This window comes from Euwallacea fornicatus, chromosome 21, assembly GCF_040115645.1.
Source record: "Euwallacea fornicatus isolate EFF26 chromosome 21, ASM4011564v1, whole genome shotgun sequence".
NCBI classification, from domain to species: Eukaryota; Metazoa; Arthropoda; class Insecta; order Coleoptera; family Curculionidae; genus Euwallacea; species Euwallacea fornicatus.
Window position 1 is genome coordinate 2452179 of NC_089561.1, and position 18851 is coordinate 2471029.

Sequence of the window (18851 nt, forward strand, 5' to 3'; positions counted from 1 at the left end):
CGTGGTAGTTATGTTCCTCGTTTTCCCTCTTATCTTATGTGTACAGTCTGTTAAAAATAATAAATATAAAACTAAAATATTTCTTAAAAAAAAAGATTATTCCGGCGGCACTGTTCTACTTTGTGCTCTCCAAGGACAGATATGAGGGTTTTTCTTGTTCAATAAGACTGACTTACTACATTTATTTCATCAGTGGAAAATTCTAGAAATAATAAAAAATATGATAAAAAAATAAGTTTATAAAAAAACTTTCAAACTGTATCTTTGCAACGTCATTGACATTAACTTGACAATAAATACTACAAAACTCACATGAAATATTTACACATCCGTGGATTTCCAATAACCAATTCCACTATTTACATTAACTAAATCTAATTCGCTCGATTCCTTATCCAAATTTCTATTTACAAGATTTTTGTACTCTGGCATCGTAATGTAGTTGTCGGGTATTTTCCCCTCGTTGTTTATCGCATACTGCAGTTGGTACATAGGATTCGAGACACTATTTACGGGAGTAATGGGGGTTAAATACCCAGTTTCACTGTCTGATTCGTTGTGGGAATGCAGCATTGGCCGCAATTCCTGCGACCCTAGGTTGGCAAAATCATATAGATACCCATTTAAAGCCGTTATCTCGATCTTACCTATGTTTGTCTCTCTTCTTTTCCCAGCGTGAAAATTAAACACGTCATGGCTTTTTGAATCCATTGAAAGGTATTCTTGAGATTGAGGCCGAGTTTCATTGTCTGAAGTTGGAAATACTTCAGCATTGATGTAGTGAGGGGCCGGAGTAGAGAGTACATCAAATGAAGGGGGGCTCAACATTCCCAAATAGTCACTACCCTCTTTGTCTTCCACGTTTTTTTGAACGTAGGAGTTGTTTAAATCTATATAATGCTGTGGCGAGATTTTTTTTTTTAAATAAAGACAGCTATAATAACATTGATTTAAAGGTATATTGTACCTCTCGCACACTTTCTTCTAAGCTGGTTCCTATAATTCTAGACAGTTTAGTGAAGGACGGCCTGGCAAGGGGTTTGGTGTTCCAGCAGTCTAGCATGAGTTTATACCTGGTGATCAATAAGAAGATAAGCGAGTTTCCAGTATAACAAAACGAAATATAATGTATCAGAGAATTTGAGTGCCATATTTGGCGCTAAATTCACTTGGAACATTTCGTTTGAACTTTAAACTTTTACATTTCTTTCGGGGCATATATAGGGGTCTCCATTCGGTACCCCTCGACCAATTTATGGTACAATCTCTCGTCTGCTTCCATCCCGGGATACGGAGACCGCGCCAAGGAGAAAAACTCCCACAAAACTACTCCATAGGACCATACATCAGACTGGGTCGAAAAAACCCTGTCACGAATAGACTCAATGGCCATCCATTTCACTGGCAAAGGATTCTAAAATACGGTAAATAATTGCGAATGATCTGGAACAAGCCTTGAAACTTACATTTCCTTTTTTCTTATAATTGTTGTCATTGTACATAGTTTTCGCCAATCCAAAATCGCAGATCTTCACTATGTTTCCATCGGCCAGAAGGATGTTCCTGGCAGCCAAATCTCCATGCAAAACTTTCCTGGAGGCTAAATACTCCATTCCTCTAGCCACTTGGAAGGCCCAAGCGAGGAGGTCTCTTGTGGAGATAGGTTTCACATTGCCTTTATAATCTCCCCGGTAGTTGTATCTCCACTCCGGTTGGATGCTGTTGTTGCTGTTGCTTAACATAACGCTGTCGTCGCCTAAAGAGTACATCCAACGATTAATCAGGATCGACGGCCAAGTCACGTTTTTTTCGACTTACCGACTGAAGTGATTTGGGTATTAGCACTATTTATCCTATAGTCTTGCATGGACTGAGATCTCATTGTAGACCGCCTGAAAATCTTTTCATAAACCATAAATATTTTAGAAGGTTTATTATATACCGAGTTTCTCCCGAAACCGAATGCGATCTGTTGTATGGTTTATTCAAAATATCAGCCCCAATGTTGTAATCGATATTGCCTGTTACCGGATCCACCTGATTGATAAAGCTGTCTCTGTGCTTAAATAAGTAGTTCTGAAGGTTCCCAAATCGACAGTATTCTACTATAACTAAAAGTTCTCCTGAAAATAAAGTTATTTAGTCGGCTGCATCTAAGTTAATCGATCAACGCGATATACGTTTTGCCACGTTTTTGGTGCAGGCACCGATCAAATTGACAACGTTGATATGCTTCCCCAAATGGATCATGATCTTCAGCTCAGACGCCAAAGCTTTAATATACGATTGGTCAGCGTTTTTCTTAACCATTTTAACTGCGACAATACTGGTCGGTTCTCCATCTATAATTCCTCTGGCTTCAGCTTTTAAAACTACTCCAAAGGCCCCTGATCCCAATTGTTTGCCTAAATGAATTGAAAGGGATTTGCTATATAAGGTACCAAAACTCTGAAGAGTAAATATGGCAAAGTCCATCAAACCCACATTCATATCAACAATTTTTAGGACTTTCAAAGACCCCTCGTAACATTTAGTAGAAGTAGATCGAAAGGCCTTTGTTCTCTATGTCTCTCTTACTCGTCTTATATATATTTTTTTATTTGTTTATGCCCTTTACTAACGAGAGCAAGACATTTACGAGGTCTGCATTATCTTACCCAATTTCAATCGTTCTATTGGGAATTCGAATTTTTTGTTATAGGGCAATAGCTCTGCTTGGTCATCAATGCCCAATTCTGGATTTAAATTGTCTGGATTTCCATTATGAAAGTTCTCGAGGCCCAGTAATTTCAATTCTCGTCGCAATTCCTATATGCAACAGACAGTTTTCAAGATAGTAAGTGTGCCAACAAGTAGACTTACCCTTTCTTTTTTTATCCTAAAAATTATGTAAATGAGGGCAATCAATAATAAGAGTCCTATTACCCCAGTGATGTAATAGTAAATAGTTACTGATACTGGTTTTACTGTAAGAAATTGTTAACGTTTAAGTTACTTGAAGAAGTTAAATTTACCTTTGAATTTAAGACTGGCATTCCTGGAATCCATCCCCAAAGTATTAAATGCTTCACATCGATACACGCCTTCATCATTTACTGTGGTCTTCGCGAAGCTTAGAACCTTATTGTTGTTCTCAAAAGTAATTCTCTCTGATGGAACCACGGCAACTCCTTCCTAAAATCATTTTTAGTAGCGTGATTTTATTTAGAAATCAATAATCTTACCTTAAACCAGGTGATCGTAGGCTCAGGAATCCCAGTAACATTACAGAACAGTTCGTATTTCATGTTGGGATAATCAATCAGGATTTCTGAGTCCATGTTTGTATTGATGATTACTGGGATTTCAGGTTCTAAAATCAGTTAAACGTTGTTTGAATGTGCAAAAAAAATCTAGAGGAAGAAACTACCTCTAACCAAAAATGACACGTTACGATATTCATACGAATTATCATGCAGATTTCTGATTCTGCAGCTAAAGCTTCCAGAGTCGGATAACTGGGCTTTACTCAAAGTTATAGTGGTTTTATATGATAGATCACTTTTAGTCGTATTTAAGTAATATTCTCCGTTTGTGACTAATTCATTATTGCGGAAAATATCCATTTCTACTGCCTTTTTGGAGCATACTCCACATGTGAAACTGAGAGTACTGTTCTCAGCTATGATCACTTGGCTTCCTGAAACTATAGCTCCTTTTCCATAGTCAAAGATCTCAAATCCATCTTTAACATCTATAAAACATAAACAAGACTACTGACGGAAACTTAAGGGCCATAAATAAGAGGACTATACCGGAAATAAAATACTGCAAAGTGGCCTCAGCGTTACCGATACTATTTGATCCAATACATTTCAATACTCCATCTCTGGAAGTATCCACTTTGATGTATCCTTTAGTTAAGTAACTTTGGGGTGTTTCTTCTATATTTCCTTGGAGCTAAACTCACGATTTTCTTCTACTTTTACCTAATTAGGTGCTTGCCTACTTACCACTGAAAAATCACAGCTACTGCCAATATTTGGACAATCTTGCTTTTCCCACGTAATAACTGGAGCTGGAAATCCTCGAGCTAAGCATGACATGTTCGCTTCCTGATTGGCTAAATAAATCACAAAAGGTATTCTCTGTGTGTTACATTTGTCTTCGGGTCCTAGGCAAACAGTAGGTTTACCTAGATTAGGAAATATGAATACATGAAACGTTTAACGGAAAAGTTAAGCATCTATGAAGCGAGAAACTACATTATATACTACTTACCAACCACTGTTAGTACCAAGGAAACTTCCTCAATTTGAGGACAATTTCCCACCGGCTTATCGCGCTGAGAAACCCCTTTAACGCGGTACAACCCTGCATCTTCTAGGGACATGTTTTTGATGCGAAAAACCACCTGGTTCTTTGCTATTTCTTCAATATCATACTTTTCATTGTGTTTGGTTATCACCTCACCATTGTTATTGTACCTGCAACTCTGCAAATTTAAACCACAAAGAAAAAATTAACTCAGAGATTACCATGTTAACTGGACCTCTGGATGTGCCTCAATGTCAAGAATCCATTGAGCTGAGCTTCCAGTTTCTTCTTCAATATTGTGCTGATTGTTTTGGGGCTTTATTTTCACAAAACATTCTTCTTTACCTGAAATGTGTGCCTGTTTATAATATATATATATATATTGATAATTCTTATGAGTTTTTTCTCACTGTGTATAGGTATAAAGGTTTCTGCATGTTCCTCATTACCCTGTCGATCCGAAACGTGGCAGGAATAAATGCCTGAATCGTTCAACTTGGCGTCAAATATCAAAATATTAGATTTAAAATAGGTTTTCCCCTCTATAATTTCCTTTCTGGTATTTTTGACTTCTACACCCTTATTACCCTTTTGACTGTTATCAATCTGAAATAATTATATATGATGAGGCTAATCTGGTGTTTAAATAAGTTTACTAACGTTGAAATGTCCCTTAGGGGTTACCCAATCAAAGCGAATAGTGCTAGAATCTTCTTGCAGGAAACAGGTAAGGTTTATGGTTGCATCTACCTCTGTGTGATTATGCCACGCATCTTCAATGTACGGTTTGGCCAAATAGTTTCTTGGAGCTGTGAGAAATACCACGGTAAACATGGAATAAGTTATTATAGTGAGCTAAAGCTTTGGTTAAAAGCGTTAATACTGGTAACTATAGCCGGGCTCAGGAAGGGATGATACTTATTCATTCAGGTCACTATTATGTCAACAAATATGTCTTTTTAAAGTAAATTTGTGGGGTTTTAGTTCATCCTTCACCAAATTTCCCTCCTGATTTACTTACGATTAACTTTAAGAATGAAAAACTTTTGAAGAGATATGTTTCGCCCGTCGAAGCGACACAAATAAGTATCCTCAGCATCTATATGATTAATGGGGAAAGTAAATCCTGTTTTGGGGTCGTATTGGGACGCAATCTGCAAAGCAAACAAAAATCTGAAATAAGAACATACAGAGAAACGTTTCCTTGGTCTATATTTCCTAACTCGTTTATCCACATTTTTTGAAACTTAGCTGTAGCTGCATATGCCAAGCGATTTTTTTTTTGTATTTACAGGAGCGGTTTCAAGACAACCTGTGCATATATTGACTCAATCAGTGGAACCCCCAGAAGGGCCAAACGACAAATCAAGCTTGTCGCAACGCGGTACCGGCCTAGTGGCAGCATTCAGCGACCTCATTCCCGTGCAACAGCCCTTTTGTCCCCAAACAAAAGAGTGTTGCCGCGTTTCAGATTTTTATAAGGTACCCGGAAGGCAGGAATTACTAAAACTAAATTCCTCAATATCATATTTTTTATAACTCCTTCTGGATGCGCCACCACTAATTTAAAAGCCCATGATACATTAGATTGCGCACCTTCAATGATCATGGGCACATTAAACTCTGCGCTCACGTCACCTCGTGTAAAATTACACAGCAATTTGTTGCTTTTCAGGGAAGCAGCATGCAGAGTGTCATTGGTCCAAAAACCTGCCTTTGGGTCGAAATAGTACGTGGTACCGTTTTCAAACAAACCTGTTTGGATCATTTTCGTTTCAAGGAATCTCTATGGTAATATTTGATTAAAATACAGTGCTCAATATTTGGGTTAAGAAGCGCTACTGACCTCTTCATCATTCCCGAAGCTTATAAGGTGCACTTTGATATCCGGGGCGGTAGGCCTACATGGGATTGTTGTGTCTTGATACTGCACTGCAAAATGCGTGCTGTAAAGGCCATCGCCACTGTCTTCTACTGAGAGATGTTGAGTGTCTAAAATCAGTGACAATAATAATTATTTGTCTATTAAATAACTAACAATTTCCTACCGTTTACATATATGTAAACTTGTTTTTTTTTGTCCGCTAAATCTTCATATCGACAAGTGTAGTACCCAACAAAAGGGTACGACATATTGATGATGTGTAGCCTTGATCTGTAAATGTACTCGTTATTATAAGAGCCCTCCATGGATTCTGCATCAATGAGGACGGTCGTCCATTTTTGAAGATCGTCCTGAAAGCGATTAATTTTGCGAGTTTCATTATTATAAAGCACTATAGAGTCCCCTGCAATTTCCGGGAGCATACCGTCGTACTGGGATAATCCCATTGTAAGGAGCTGCTACCAACACATATTAAGGTATAGTTGTCTCCTGGGTTTATGATTATTTCCGCTTCGGTTTTGCCAGACTCTAGAATTATGGTGGGCTGAGCACGGGCTTCTGAAACAAATCGGTACCCTCTAGTTTTCGGATTAATCATTAGCAAATAAATCGTGTCAAAGGCGGATATTTTGAAAAAACATTTACTATTGTTAGGAAACATGCGACAAGGCGAAATAGGTTCTGCAACGATTTCATCAACAGAAGACTCCCGAATTTAGATGCCATTTATTGAACTTTTTGTCCTGTATTTCTCACACTTAATCAACAATGCAACTGCCGATTTTGACTTTTCGGGCATAAGAAGAAGATAAAAATGCGAATCATTTGGCTTGTTATAATATCAGAAAACCAAGAAGCCCTCTTAAATATATGAATTTCTTTAAAATACGTTTCAAAATCTGTCAATTATCATTCATTTGCTAATTAGTGATAACCCCGAAATTACATGAAATAATTTAAATATTTACGTTAATCCCGATTCCCTGATATCTAATTCTCCGAATCCTATGACTGAGAAACGATGGGAATAAATTGCTGATAAGGAATAGTAATAATTTTAATAATTATTTGACGCATAGATTGCTCGTAATCTGCAACTCCGGATATAACACAATTCAAGATAACCGTAAGTAATTGTGGTTTAATTAATAATAAAAACCTGAAACCCGCATGGTTAGAGTCTAGACTGCGTCCGGAATTTTTAAGAGATAAATTAGTAAAATGTCCTTCACCAATATGTCAAGAGAATTTGCGGGAAAACACCACTCTAACGAAGTTTATGAATGTAATTAGAAAGTTGTTGTCGTAGCTTATAAAATCGTGACCGACAAGAATTTCCCCGTAACCATGTAGTTTGCTGACTCACCAACCTGTAACATTTACACAAAAAGCGTGTTTTAAAACTGTCAAGAAGCTGGAATTAGCACCTTATATACATATGTACCTCTATGTATAGTTCATTATTTGTTAGTCATTGATTTATCATCGTGAGTGCCTATAGCATCGCAGAGAAATTAAAAGCACTACGCTCTTTTGAAAAATAATAAAATATCCATTTTGAGTCACGGACTAAATTTGGCTATAACGAATGCGTGATGCATATTAATAAAAATTTTACAGCATAAGCTTGTTGTCTTTAACTGTGTTGTTTATAATTACAGCATTGTGTGGTGCTTAAAAGATTTTGGTGCCACTCTACATTAAACTAATAACGACTGAAAGTTTTAGCATTAGATGTGATACTTTTGGTAAACAATTGGGTCATTTAGTAGTTTAAATAATAAACTAAGACGCCAAAATTCTACGAAAATTGTTTCGTTGGAATGCTTAGGACTACGAAAACAAACTTTGGAACAAAGTGTATGAACAATAGATGTCGAGCATGCAGAGTTTGAGCACAGGGATAAAGTATTTCCCATCAGAAAACATGTATAAAACATGAAAAAACCACAAGGATATTACGTCAATTTAAAAGTAAAAGTTGGGATTCTCAATTTTATGTGCTTTTCCGAAATTGTGACGCAACAGCAATCACCATCTTATGATTGCGCGTATAGATGTATCGACACTCCTCAATTTAACTGTTTTCATATAAAAATAAAAATCCTTAATTCCTGGAACCGTAGATCCAAAACGTACCATATAGGCATAAAAACACCAAAAACATATACAGCACTAAACATTTTCGGATCATTTTAACAAAAATCCATGAGGTCACTCATAAACACAGTCTGTAACGCACATGTTTGTTGTGTCAATGAAAGTTTTCGACGACCTTGTATAGACGAGATACCGCAGAACCACCTCTAATGCACCAGGCAGACTCGCGACTAAAGACCAGGAATACTAAAGACGCCTAACTTGAGCATAAAATGTCAGGAGTGTGTTAAGAAAAAGGAGTGAGTCAATTTGTCTTATTATCATTCTATATATAGCAGAGCAAGTACCATTGAAATTTAGCTTTTTGGTTCAATGATGGTAGGTGGAACATCGAAGTTATTGGTGCAGTTTTATTGTTTTCGTTCGATTGCATTGAATATATCCTTCCTCTAGGCAAGCTGCATCTGTTGCTCTCCTTATCTATCCTCTTAATGGGCCGAAAAAGAGAGGGGAGATCGAGGTGCTCACCTTGTCTGTGGTACCTACCTCCGTGGAGGTCATGGTGACTCATTGTACATTCCGGTAATTATTCATGCATCTAAGTGTAAGTTTCAGGAGGTAAATTGCTCTTGACTTACTTGCTTTAGGAATATTCGGAATAAATGGGTTCCAGCAATGAGGCACTGGAAGTCTGGGAAGTTTCTTGAGTTAATGCGCCATGAGGTAATTAGGAGGATCCGCCAACGTGGAGGGCGGTTTGCAAGATTGCGAATCCTAATCTACCACCCTTATAATTTGAAAATGTTGCCACCTGTTGCTTTGATTTTTCGCATGTAAAATTTGTGGGAAGGAATGGGAATTTGAATCAAACGAATTTTAAACATTAATATGTATTATAACATACAAAAATATAAAAAAAAATTTTTGACGCATCTACCAAGCGCTTCTTAAGTACGTACTTCGCCTTCATTCTTATACCTACAATAATAAAAAAATCTTTCATTAAACACCACAAGTCATGCACACTTCGCACCGTACTGAAGGTAAATCACTAGGTGCAATTCACATAATAAGCCTTAGTACTGCCCTCCTCCATATCTATATTTACAGGGGAGGAAATACCACTATCTCTAGAATTTATCAGCTTTTTACGCTCCGGCCTCATTATATAATTATTTTCCAGCTGCAAAGGTTTCATATTACGCTTGAAGCTGGACATTTGGTTATAACTATAACATGGATTCGATACCGCAATATCGGGGCTCACCGGCTCCAAATACCCCGTTTCTCCCTCGGACTCTGAAAACACTGCAATTACTAATAAAATTCCCCTGAAATCATAAAGGTCATCCTACCGTTGTTTACATCTTGGAAACTAAACACATTTTCTGCAGGATTTCGGGGGCTAAATATCTGTTTGGAATTCATATCGAGGTAGTCCTCAGGGGTGGGCATTGCAGAAGATTTCAGGGGCCTGAACACTTCGTCATTGTAGTAGTGTACAGGGGGTGTTGATAAAGCTTCGAACGTGGGAGGACTGAGCATAGCCAGGTAGTCTTGTTCCAATTTTTGAGTGTTCATTTTAAGATAGGGATCGTTGAGATCGATGTAATACTAGAAACAGGCGGTTAAGATTCAGATTTTTTAGGCGAATTGTTGAGAGAATTGAAAAAAAAGCGAGCAATGATGCCTAATTCGCAGTCCTAAAGGGAAATTATTATACAGTGTTGGATTAAAAATTGCAGCCTTTACCTTCTTGACACTGTTTTCCAACAAGAAGCCGATTTTCTCTGCGAGACTGGCGAAAGTCGGACGAGCTTGAGGTTTAAAGTTCCAGCAATTCAACATAATGTTATATCTAAATTTAAAAAAAAACAATAAAAAATTAATTTATAAAAACCCTAGAAAAATCACATCTGCTTTGGGGCAAAATCCGGAGACTCCATTCGATAGCCCTCGGTTAATTTCTGGTAAAATCGCTCGTCTGCCTCCATTCCCGGGTACGGGGTTTTGGCAAGGGAGAAAAATTCCCAAAGTACGATTCCGAACGACCAAACATCGGATTGGGTGGAGAAGACTCGGTCTCTTATGGACTCCACCGCCATCCATTTGATGGGAACAGGGCCCTAGGAGATTTATTACGTCATAAAGCACAAAAAAATACGTAAAATTGAACTTACACTTCCTTTCTTTTTGTAATTATCGTCATTATACATGGTCTTGGCCAAACCGAAATCGCAGATTTTGACCACATTATTATCAGCAAGCAGGATATTCCTAGCCGCTAAGTCTCCATGCAGAACTTTCCGGGAAGCCAGATAATCCATTCCTCTGGTGACTTGAAAAGACCATGCCAAAAGATCCCTCGTAGATATTGGTTTTACATCTCCCCGGTAATCCCCCCTGTAATTCAAGCGCCATTCTGGTTGACTGCTGTTGTTGCTCAGGATTACCGTCTCATCGCCTGTATGAATAATCATTTATTAGGTAAAATGTCACATCACTATAACGCCTCACCAGTGCAGCTCAATTGGGTTGAGATAGTGCGGTTCCTTTCTGAGCAATATTGAGTCGATATTGACCGCAGGGTACTGAAAGTTGAATTTTTGTAAAGAGCTTTTGCTGCTGGATTGTCCTTACCCAGGGTCACTGGAAACGGAATAAGATCTATCCAAAATATCAGCCCCGATGTGATAATTGATATCCCCAGTAATCTTGTCTACTTGATTGATGTAATTTCCTCGGTGCTTGTAGATGTAATTTTGTAAGTTTCCGAATCGGCAATATTCGACCACGACCAGGAGCTCCCCTAAAATCCCATTAAGACCAAACTTGAGCGCATGACTGAACTTACTTTTGGCAACGTTCTTGGTGCATGCGCCTAGCAAGTTTACGACATTTATGTGCTTCCCCAAATGCACCATTATCTTCAGCTCCGAGGCCAAGGCTTTGATATACGACTGGTCTGCGTTCTTCTTCACCATCTTCACTGCTACTATGGTCCTCGGTTCGCCAGGGACAATTCCTCTGGCTTCCGCCTTCATCACTACTCCAAACGCGCCACATCCCAATTGCTTACCTGGAAATCATTTTTATTAGCTTTAGAACGAAATCAGAACTTCCAAGAACAGACACCTATTTTTAAATCTTCAATGGAAATTTCAAATTTTTTGTCGTACGGCAGAAGTTCCGCCTGATCATCGACACCTAAGTCCGGATTGAGGTTTTCAGGGTTGCCCTTATGGAAATTCTCTAGGCCTAGGTTTTTCAGTAATTTTCGTAAACGCTGTAAGATAAAACTTAAGAAAAATGCAATTTTCTCTACTCTTTCGCTCACCCGTTCCTTACGACTCTTCACGCAAATGAATACCAGGGCAACAATTAAAAACAGCAGCAAAAACCCTATGAGAGCCCCAATGTAGATGTAGACCTTAGTGGAGGTGGGCTTCACTGCAATAGAGAAAAATTGTCTCGTTCTGTTTTTCTGATTTAATTTCCTTATATCGGATGTTTCAAAAAGGTGACGCCAAACTCGAAGATGTAATAGAGGACACTGCGGGGGAAACTTTTTGCATATAAACCCTTAGTCGAAAATGATCTGTTTTCTCTATGGAGCTATTTTTTTCCAAAAATGTAATGTTTTCTCTTCATCATTCGAAAATATCGATATCTAAGTAATTTTTATTACGGACAACGCAAAATGGCGACTCTTAACATCGAATCATGCAATCGCGCATGAGTAGTAGAGTAGGCCCATGTAGTGTGTGCGGGTCTTACAAAAACGCAAAGACAGTCTGCCATCACTCTCTCTAACAATTTCTCACCGATGTCTACACGGCTCAAGGACTTGATGCAACTCCACGAAAAAAAATCCGTTGGGGTTAAATCGGGACTGCGCGTCGGTCAACTGATCCGATCCATAAAAATGTTGGTAGGTGATCCTACTACACATGCCTGGTCAAATGTGCTGGTGCACCATCATGTTGGAGTCACAATCTATTCTACGTTTCTATAGGAATGTTTGCATTTTTTGTTATATCAGGCAGTACACCTCGTAAAAAAATACGTAGATGTTACCATCTAAACGAGGTGGAAAGAGGAGTCAGCCACTTAAAAACTTTCGACAAAAATTGTTCCAAAACCAAAATGGCTCATTTTCAACTAGAGGTTTATATACAAACATTTTCTACCGCAATGTCTTCTATAAGCTCCTCAAGTTTGGCACCACCTCTTTGAAACCTCCTGTATATATCAATAGCTTTGGAGAAATACAGAGGAGCGTTTCTCGTGACTTAGAAATCCACAAAGCTCTAATCATTCAATAACGTTAAAGGTGTCTCACGTTCATGACACTCTGCACTTTCACCACACCTTTGATTCTCAATTCAGCCTCCCTAAAGGTTTTTCCTAGGGAATTCCCAGCTTGACACCGATAAACTCCTTCATCGACTTCCTTGGTATTGTTAATTCTTAATGCCTGTTCTTCCTGCTCAATAAGTATCCTGTCTGAAGCCTCTAAAAGCCGGTTATCCTGGATAAAAAACTTTTCAGTTCTGAGCAAAAACACCACAATATCGCTCACCTTATACCACTCAATAGTAGGCCGAGGTATTCCCTCTACGAAGCAAGTTATGGTTTTCATCATACCAGGGTAATCGACTAGGATCTCGTTCTCAAAATTGCTTTCTATGATTACAGGGGCCTGCGGCTCTAGAATAGTTCTTCCTTACACCTAATGATACTCATAATATTCTAAATAAATACCTTTAACCATCAAAGACACATTGAGGTATTCATAAGATTTAGAAAAGAGATCTTTGATTCTACAACTATACCTTCCAGAATGCTCAAGATGGGGTGATGTCAGGGTCACTTTAATTTGATTAGACAGACTGCTTTTTAGGAACTTCTCTTCATGCCCTAAGAAGAGAGAAAACACATAGAGAATGTCTATAGAGAAGCCAGAAGTCTTACGAGCATCTAAAATTTCGTCGTTGAAAAATATTTCTATTTGGTCGGATTTCTTGGGGGAAACGCCACAGGTGAACGTAAAAGTGTCATTTTCTGCCACAACCACTTCCGTTTTTGCTTTGATTATGGCTCCAGGGGAAAAATTGAATATATCAAATCCATTTGCAACATCTGCGGATTTAGGAATATCTCAAGCAGTTTACAGGAGCTTCTTTAAGAGAGCTTGATTTACCTGAAACATAATATTGTATCTCCAATTCTGCAAATCCTAAACCATTACGGGTAATGCACTTCGCGTGACCGTCCTCATTTGGTGTAAATTTATAGCACGCTGCAGTTGTAAACCTATTTTGAAGACTTCTATCGTCTCCCAAGCAGTCTTGAGTCTAAAATTTCGAAATTAATTTAAATTAGATCTGTCGCAAGCTTAAACGTTAACTGCGTAAACGTAGTCAATTTAAAAATAATGTTCGAATGCAGGTCAGCATGCACCCCGCTCAAAAAATGGATTCAGTCGTATTGGGTAGGTTTATCTCGGATATTTTCAAGCATTTTCATTCTTTAAACAGGTAGTGAGTGTAGTATCTCTTTTACTTACATAAACCTCACATGGTTGATCGTTCTTGGGGCAAACCTCCTCCCACGTAATGTCTGGATTTGGATTTCCAGTGGCTAAGCATATCATCCGCACCTCTCTTCCCGTAATGAAAAACTCCGGAATGTTCTGCTTGTGTTTGCACTTTCCATCATAGTTTGCAAGACATACTGAAGGTTTTGCTGCAGTAGAAAGTATTAAAATTGCCACTTTTCTTGGCCATAAATTTTCTAACCAGTAACGTTCAATTCTAGCTGATACTTCATCGCCATGGGACAGCGATCAGTCTGATACCCTCTGCTCGATACCACTTTCAGGGTATACTTGCCAGAATTTCCCAACTGAGGACTCTGGATTTGGAACTTTGCCTTCCCGCCATTGTATTCCGTGTAATAAATCGAGTTGTTTTTTACCTCATTGCCTACATTGTCGTACCTATAAAAGGCTCAGTTTTCCTTACAACAGTACCTTATAAATTTAAGTTGTTGGTACCATGTTAAAACGGGATATGGATGGGCTATTATGTCTAACACCCATTGTCCCAAAACATTTGAGTTGACATTTATGACCCTCTGGTTGTTTTCTTCTCGGATCTCCACGTAACACTCATCTTTACCTGAAACATTTCGTCCATTAATTTGATTTTCTCTAGAAAACAAATACTTACTATGAATTATGATTTCAATTTGGGAGTTCTCAAAATGGCCTTGCCGATCATGTACATAGCAGTAATAAGAGCCAGAATCTTCCTGGGCCGCATTTTTGATTTGAAGTTGTGAAACTAGATATTTTCCATCGGGTTTTTCGATGCTTCTAGAGGCTCCAATTGAGACATTGTTGTTTATGTCAGAGGCCCCTCTATGCTAACATGAAAAAAGCATTACATATTTATGTTAGGTTTATATGCCAAGTTAACGATAAAAGGTGCATTAAATCGATTGGTTACTGAGGATAAGTTTGCGTTCGCCAGATTGTCAAGGAATTTAAGAAATAAATATTTCTAAATTTGTACGGGATGTTAATATGTTACATATAGATACGTCGGATAGCTATTCCTTGTATGAGTTTAAGATAGTTTTCCTATCTAAACGCTGGTCGGGAATGCTTGGTTACGCATAGAATCTTTCCTATAGAGTTCTGAAATTTTATGATATATTATTTAATTAAAATTTAGTGACTAAGGGTATGCACGATATGACATCTCAGATTGGTACTGCAGACCTTTACAGGGTGATAATTATTTCTGGATCACTCCCTCATTTATTTTTTTTAACCCCATAGATTTTTAGCATAAACTATGTATGTCCTTCAAGTTTGCCACTCTGTATCTCGTTAATGAAATATTTCCAGATTCACCCTTTTATAAAGATTTTAGCTTAAAATCAAGAAGAAATTGTCGTGTGACGCATTAGCACGTGTTCAACACCTTACAGAATGTCTTGTTCGCCATTTGTCAAGATATTAACTGGACACTGCGTGAGACTCAAAGAGCCTGGAAGAGACAGGTTATTCTATTTAAGGAAAGAACGAGTTGATTTCATTTAATTCCGCATTTCGGACGATATCTTCAAGACAACAAAGTAATGTTTCGAAGTACCTTAAACTCTCCCCGCGGAGTAATCCAGTGAAAACCTATATGAGTAGAAGTTTCCTGGAGGTAGCAAGTCAGTTTTAGTGTTTCGCCTTCATCTGTATGATTGTTGGACTCGTCCTGGATATATGGAGAAGGCAGAAATTCCCTGGCAGCTAAAGACACCCGACATTTAACCAAGTGCAATCTACTGTGTAGTTGTTAGTGAAGCTACAAGCGTTTGATTAACTGGATTTACAGTAAGGGTCGTATACAAAAAGCACACAGTTCATATGCTCCTCCACCGGAAATATCTTTATTTACTTACTGCCAACTTCAACGTACAACGACTTTTCAATTAAATTGTTACTTTGGGGTAGTCGAAAGAAGCAAAAGTACGGTCCTTGTAATTTAGGGCGAGCCACCCAAAACGTAAATCCAGTTTTCGGGTTATAAGAATCAGAAATTATCTGAAAATTAAATCGTTCAACTCAGAGTGATTTAAAATAACTAAAGGCAATTAACATTCAACAACAAACGATAAGTTTTGATCAAATATTTGCCTTCAACTACGTATTGTCGTATGTTATGGCAGGAGATCTACGTGGTTTATACGTCTCTACAAGGCCAAGTAAATCTCTGTGTCGGTCTTTCGACGAATCTCTTGAAAGCCATAAGCTGCTCGTCAGATCGAACTTACATTTTTATCCAATTGTTTCAAATTCCAAATCTATATCTTGCCCTTAGTTACTTTACTAACTTCAGGCAACTAAGCTACTCATCATGCCTTGAAAACTACATACACTCAATGCTGACTATAACCAATATGCTCCTTTCTATAATCCCTTTTCGGAAGCTACACATGAACATATCTTCACCCTTGCCCTTGGTAATGTTCAGCAGAAAGCCCTTTCGGGGGTTGAAGATGTGGGCGACCTGCGGGTCAGGTTTCTTATTGCAAGAGTAAATTTTGTTGCAAGCTAACACGACCCTCAAGAGACCACATTCATATCAAGTTCCTCTACCTTAGACTTACAATTTCGTCCTCATAACTTCTCAGAGTCACCTCGATATCCTTGGAGGTCGGTCTGCATGGAATTGTAGTTTCTTCGTTCTGTACTGCATAGTGCAGTTTATAGTTGTCTTCTACGGACAAATGATCGCTATCTGCATAGACCAAAGTTTAGCAACGTTTTTGGTATTTTAGTAAAGGAAGAACCCACCATTCACATACAAATAAATCCGGTCGAAGTCCTCGCTATCCGCAGAATAGCAGGTATAATAGCCCACATATGGGTAGGACATGTTTTTGATCTGCAATATGGACTCGAACGCCCCAGACTGCTCATTTGTGATGGTGCTGAAGTTGGTCCAATCCAGTTTAAGCTCCTTATTTTTTAGTTTAAATTTCAGATTCAAAGGAATAATTCAGCAACTTACTGAGGCCTGCGGATAAGCCCATTTCAATGGATGAGAACCCCTGCATGTTATGTTATAGTCAGCTCCTGAGCGGATTAACGGATCATCTTCTGAGCCGATTTTGTTGAGTATCGTGAGTGGGGAATTTGTGTCTACAAGATATCCTAAAACCCAAATTATTTGGGAGTGATAAGAATTGTAAAATGTGTGGTGATGTGAGTATTTTATCTGCGAACGAACTCGCCACTTCCTGCCCTGTATCTCTTTCCGGTGTAAACAAAAAGCGAAGCAAAATGTTGATATTAATTGTCCCCATCCCTATGTTTAATGTATGCAAATACAGTTGCTCAAAGATTACGACGTGGTGAGTAGTTGGGGATTTTTCAGTAACGATAAACTGAAGAACAAGAATCATGCATTTTTGCGTGTTCTTCCTCTTTCTACTGACGAAGCGTCCACCAAGTCGATAATCTTTATTAAAAACCATTTGTGAAAATCACCACTGAGAGGATTCATTAAGGGAGCAGATTAGTGTTTTACACCCTATTTTCAGCCTTATCTGAAATATTAACGTAACGATTTTTTCTTAAAATTCCATCCAAAAGCTGAATTTTGAGGTTTATTGTAAATGCAAGTATCGATTTGACCGCCAACAGTTGGGACGAAGACCGAGTCGCTATTTATACGTACTTGTCCAATCTTAGGGAGGAATTTGTTGATTCATGAAAACTGCATTCGCCATTTCGTACAGAACTTTCTCACATAGAAAATTTATAATCATAGCTTTTGGAGAGAAACTAGTAGTTCTAGAGCTTCGTATGCAATTTACGTGAGGAGGCAGAAATTTTTTTACTTTCAAAGAAGTAAAAGATCATGGAGTGTGAAAACTTTGAACGCAATTTTTTTCCCATTAATCGCACTAGGTGATGGAGTAATTTGAGGTAAATTCCCACTTTTGGTTGAACAAGTGTATCATTGTGTAAGAATATCACGTTGGGAATATACGCGGGATTCTGAGAAAAGCCTTGTATATTGAGTTTTATGATAATCCATCACAATATTTGCCTTTACTTTGTAATCTTCTCAGTATATCAGCACATAAATGAATTACTATTCCGGTGTATTTGAGGACTCATTTAAACCTGTTATAGATAAATTCGAATATGAGATAAATAATATGGTTTATATCAAAACAGAAGGCGATCCCAAACGCGGAAATCGTATAGGATAACTTCAATCTAATTTTGTTTGCTTACCATGATCAACTGCCACCAAAGTTACCATCAAGACCACATGCAGCGAATTCATATCTTATACAAGGCAAAACCGCATTTACATAATTTGTAAAAATCCCGCTCAGTGTTTGAATGATTATCGCGAGAAACTACAAAACCACAAAATCATAAGTCGATATACTCTAGTGCGCATATGAAGCTGTACTAATTGGCTTGGATACTTTATCATTAAGGCGACAGATTCACAGAACATTCTGCTAAGTTCTTATCGGTGTTATCAAATGCAGTGTAAAAATATATATTTATTATGAGTTTGTGAAAAGGGTCTGACAGCACGGGGAAAATTTACCTAAGTGTAGTAGATATTATTTTTTTAGTGCTCATGCCTTGTCATTAAGTGTCCTTTTGAGGAAAATAAGACGTTTAAAATATGATTGGTACCGCTTAAAAATCGCTATACACGGTGTCCCCTTTTGGCGCTCATCGATGGGAATCGTGATAACTATAAGAGATACACGGCTCGTTAAATTAGGACAAAGCTAAGCAACATGGAGTTCGAGAAAATGCCGGTATAAAAGGCCGTGTACGGTTAAGGGGTCAGTTCGGCCCCCACGGGGGATCGATTTGAAATTTTTACCAATTGTTCCTATCATTCAAAGGACTTACCCCATAAAATTTCAACTTCCTAAGTCTCACCCTTTAAGAGTAGGACGGGGTTGGGAGTGAAAACTTTAAAACGTCATATCTCGGGAACTATTCATCGTACAGCATGGGGTAAAA

At 38.2% G+C, this 18851-nt stretch overlaps 2 protein-coding genes and 1 long non-coding RNA gene across 5 annotated transcripts; 1 reads left to right on the top strand and 2 right to left on the bottom strand.

The window, feature by feature from the left end:
• Positions 1-61: 61 nt before the first annotated feature.
• On the bottom strand, positions 62-8462 carry LOC136345743 (vascular endothelial growth factor receptor 1-like). 2 transcript variants are annotated; one of them, XM_066294311.1, is made up of 25 exons: positions 8321-8462; positions 6606-6739; positions 6345-6531; positions 6143-6288; positions 5318-5450; positions 4957-5105; positions 4707-4902; positions 4518-4641; positions 4261-4466; positions 3993-4174; positions 3795-3939; positions 3410-3733; positions 3225-3352; positions 3015-3174; positions 2863-2966; positions 2658-2808; positions 2181-2405; positions 1943-2123; positions 1819-1892; positions 1467-1756; positions 1203-1414; positions 968-1073; positions 648-900; positions 313-593; positions 62-202 (listed from the first exon to the last, which is right to left on the bottom strand). In XM_066294311.1, exons 1-24 carry the CDS (start codon positions 8373-8375, stop codon positions 322-324), a joined length of 4137 nt encoding a protein of 1378 aa, XP_066150408.1. In that variant the 5' UTR covers positions 8376-8462; the 3' UTR covers positions 62-202; positions 313-321. The 2 variants fall into 2 exon arrangements, with proteins under 2 accessions (XP_066150408.1, XP_066150407.1); XM_066294310.1 differs by lacking the exon at positions 62-202 and having other exon boundaries at positions 222-593.
• A 91-nt stretch (positions 8463-8553) lies between these two features.
• Positions 8554-9213, top strand: LOC136345780 (uncharacterized). The gene is made up of 2 exons (XR_010733203.1): positions 8554-8863; positions 8929-9213. It is a non-coding gene; the product is annotated as an uncharacterized lncRNA (long non-coding RNA).
• LOC136345742 (vascular endothelial growth factor receptor 1-like) lies at positions 9156-18287 on the bottom strand. Of its 2 annotated transcripts, XM_066294309.1 has the most exons (25): positions 18093-18287; positions 16858-17000; positions 16641-16806; positions 16454-16584; positions 15746-15887; positions 15445-15593; positions 14515-14710; positions 14340-14463; positions 14083-14282; positions 13851-14029; positions 13485-13638; positions 13256-13423; positions 13046-13201; positions 12864-12991; positions 12653-12812; positions 11619-11731; positions 11417-11567; positions 11136-11360; positions 10922-11090; positions 10799-10872; positions 10462-10745; positions 10196-10407; positions 10034-10139; positions 9637-9895; positions 9156-9589 (listed from the first exon to the last, which is right to left on the bottom strand). In XM_066294309.1, the coding sequence occupies exons 1-25, from the start codon at positions 18142-18144 to the stop codon at positions 9333-9335; spliced, it is 4098 nt and encodes a 1365-aa protein (XP_066150406.1). In that variant the 5' UTR covers positions 18145-18287; the 3' UTR covers positions 9156-9332. The 2 variants fall into 2 exon arrangements, with proteins under 2 accessions (XP_066150406.1, XP_066150405.1); XM_066294308.1 differs by having other exon boundaries at positions 11417-11731.
• Between the last annotated feature and the right edge of the window lie 564 nt (positions 18288-18851).

Bases quoted from the DNA above. Each gene is read 5' to 3' on its own strand.
- LOC136345743 (XM_066294311.1), bottom strand. From the start codon at position 8,375: ATGATCCGAAAATGTTTAGTGCTGTATATGTTTTTGGTGTTTTTATGC. The intron at 4,467-4,517 runs GTAATCTCTGAG...GCAGAGTTGCAG, and splicing joins CCAGAGGTCCAGTTAACATG to GTACAATAACAATGGTGAGG. The intron at 901-967 runs GTACAATATACC...ATCTCGCCACAG, and splicing joins TAGAAGAAAGTGTGCGAGAG to CATTATATAGATTTAAACAA.
- LOC136345742 (XM_066294308.1), bottom strand. From the start codon at position 18,144: ATGAATTCGCTGCATGTGGTCTTGATGGTAACTTTGGTGGCAGTTGAT. The intron at 14,030-14,082 runs GTTAGAAAATTT...TTTCTACTGCAG, and splicing joins GCTAGAATTGAACGTTACTG to CAAAACCTTCAGTATGTCTT. The intron at 12,992-13,045 runs GTATTTATTTAG...GAACTATTCTAG, and splicing joins TGTGTCTTTGATGGTTAAAG to AGCCGCAGGCCCCTGTAATC.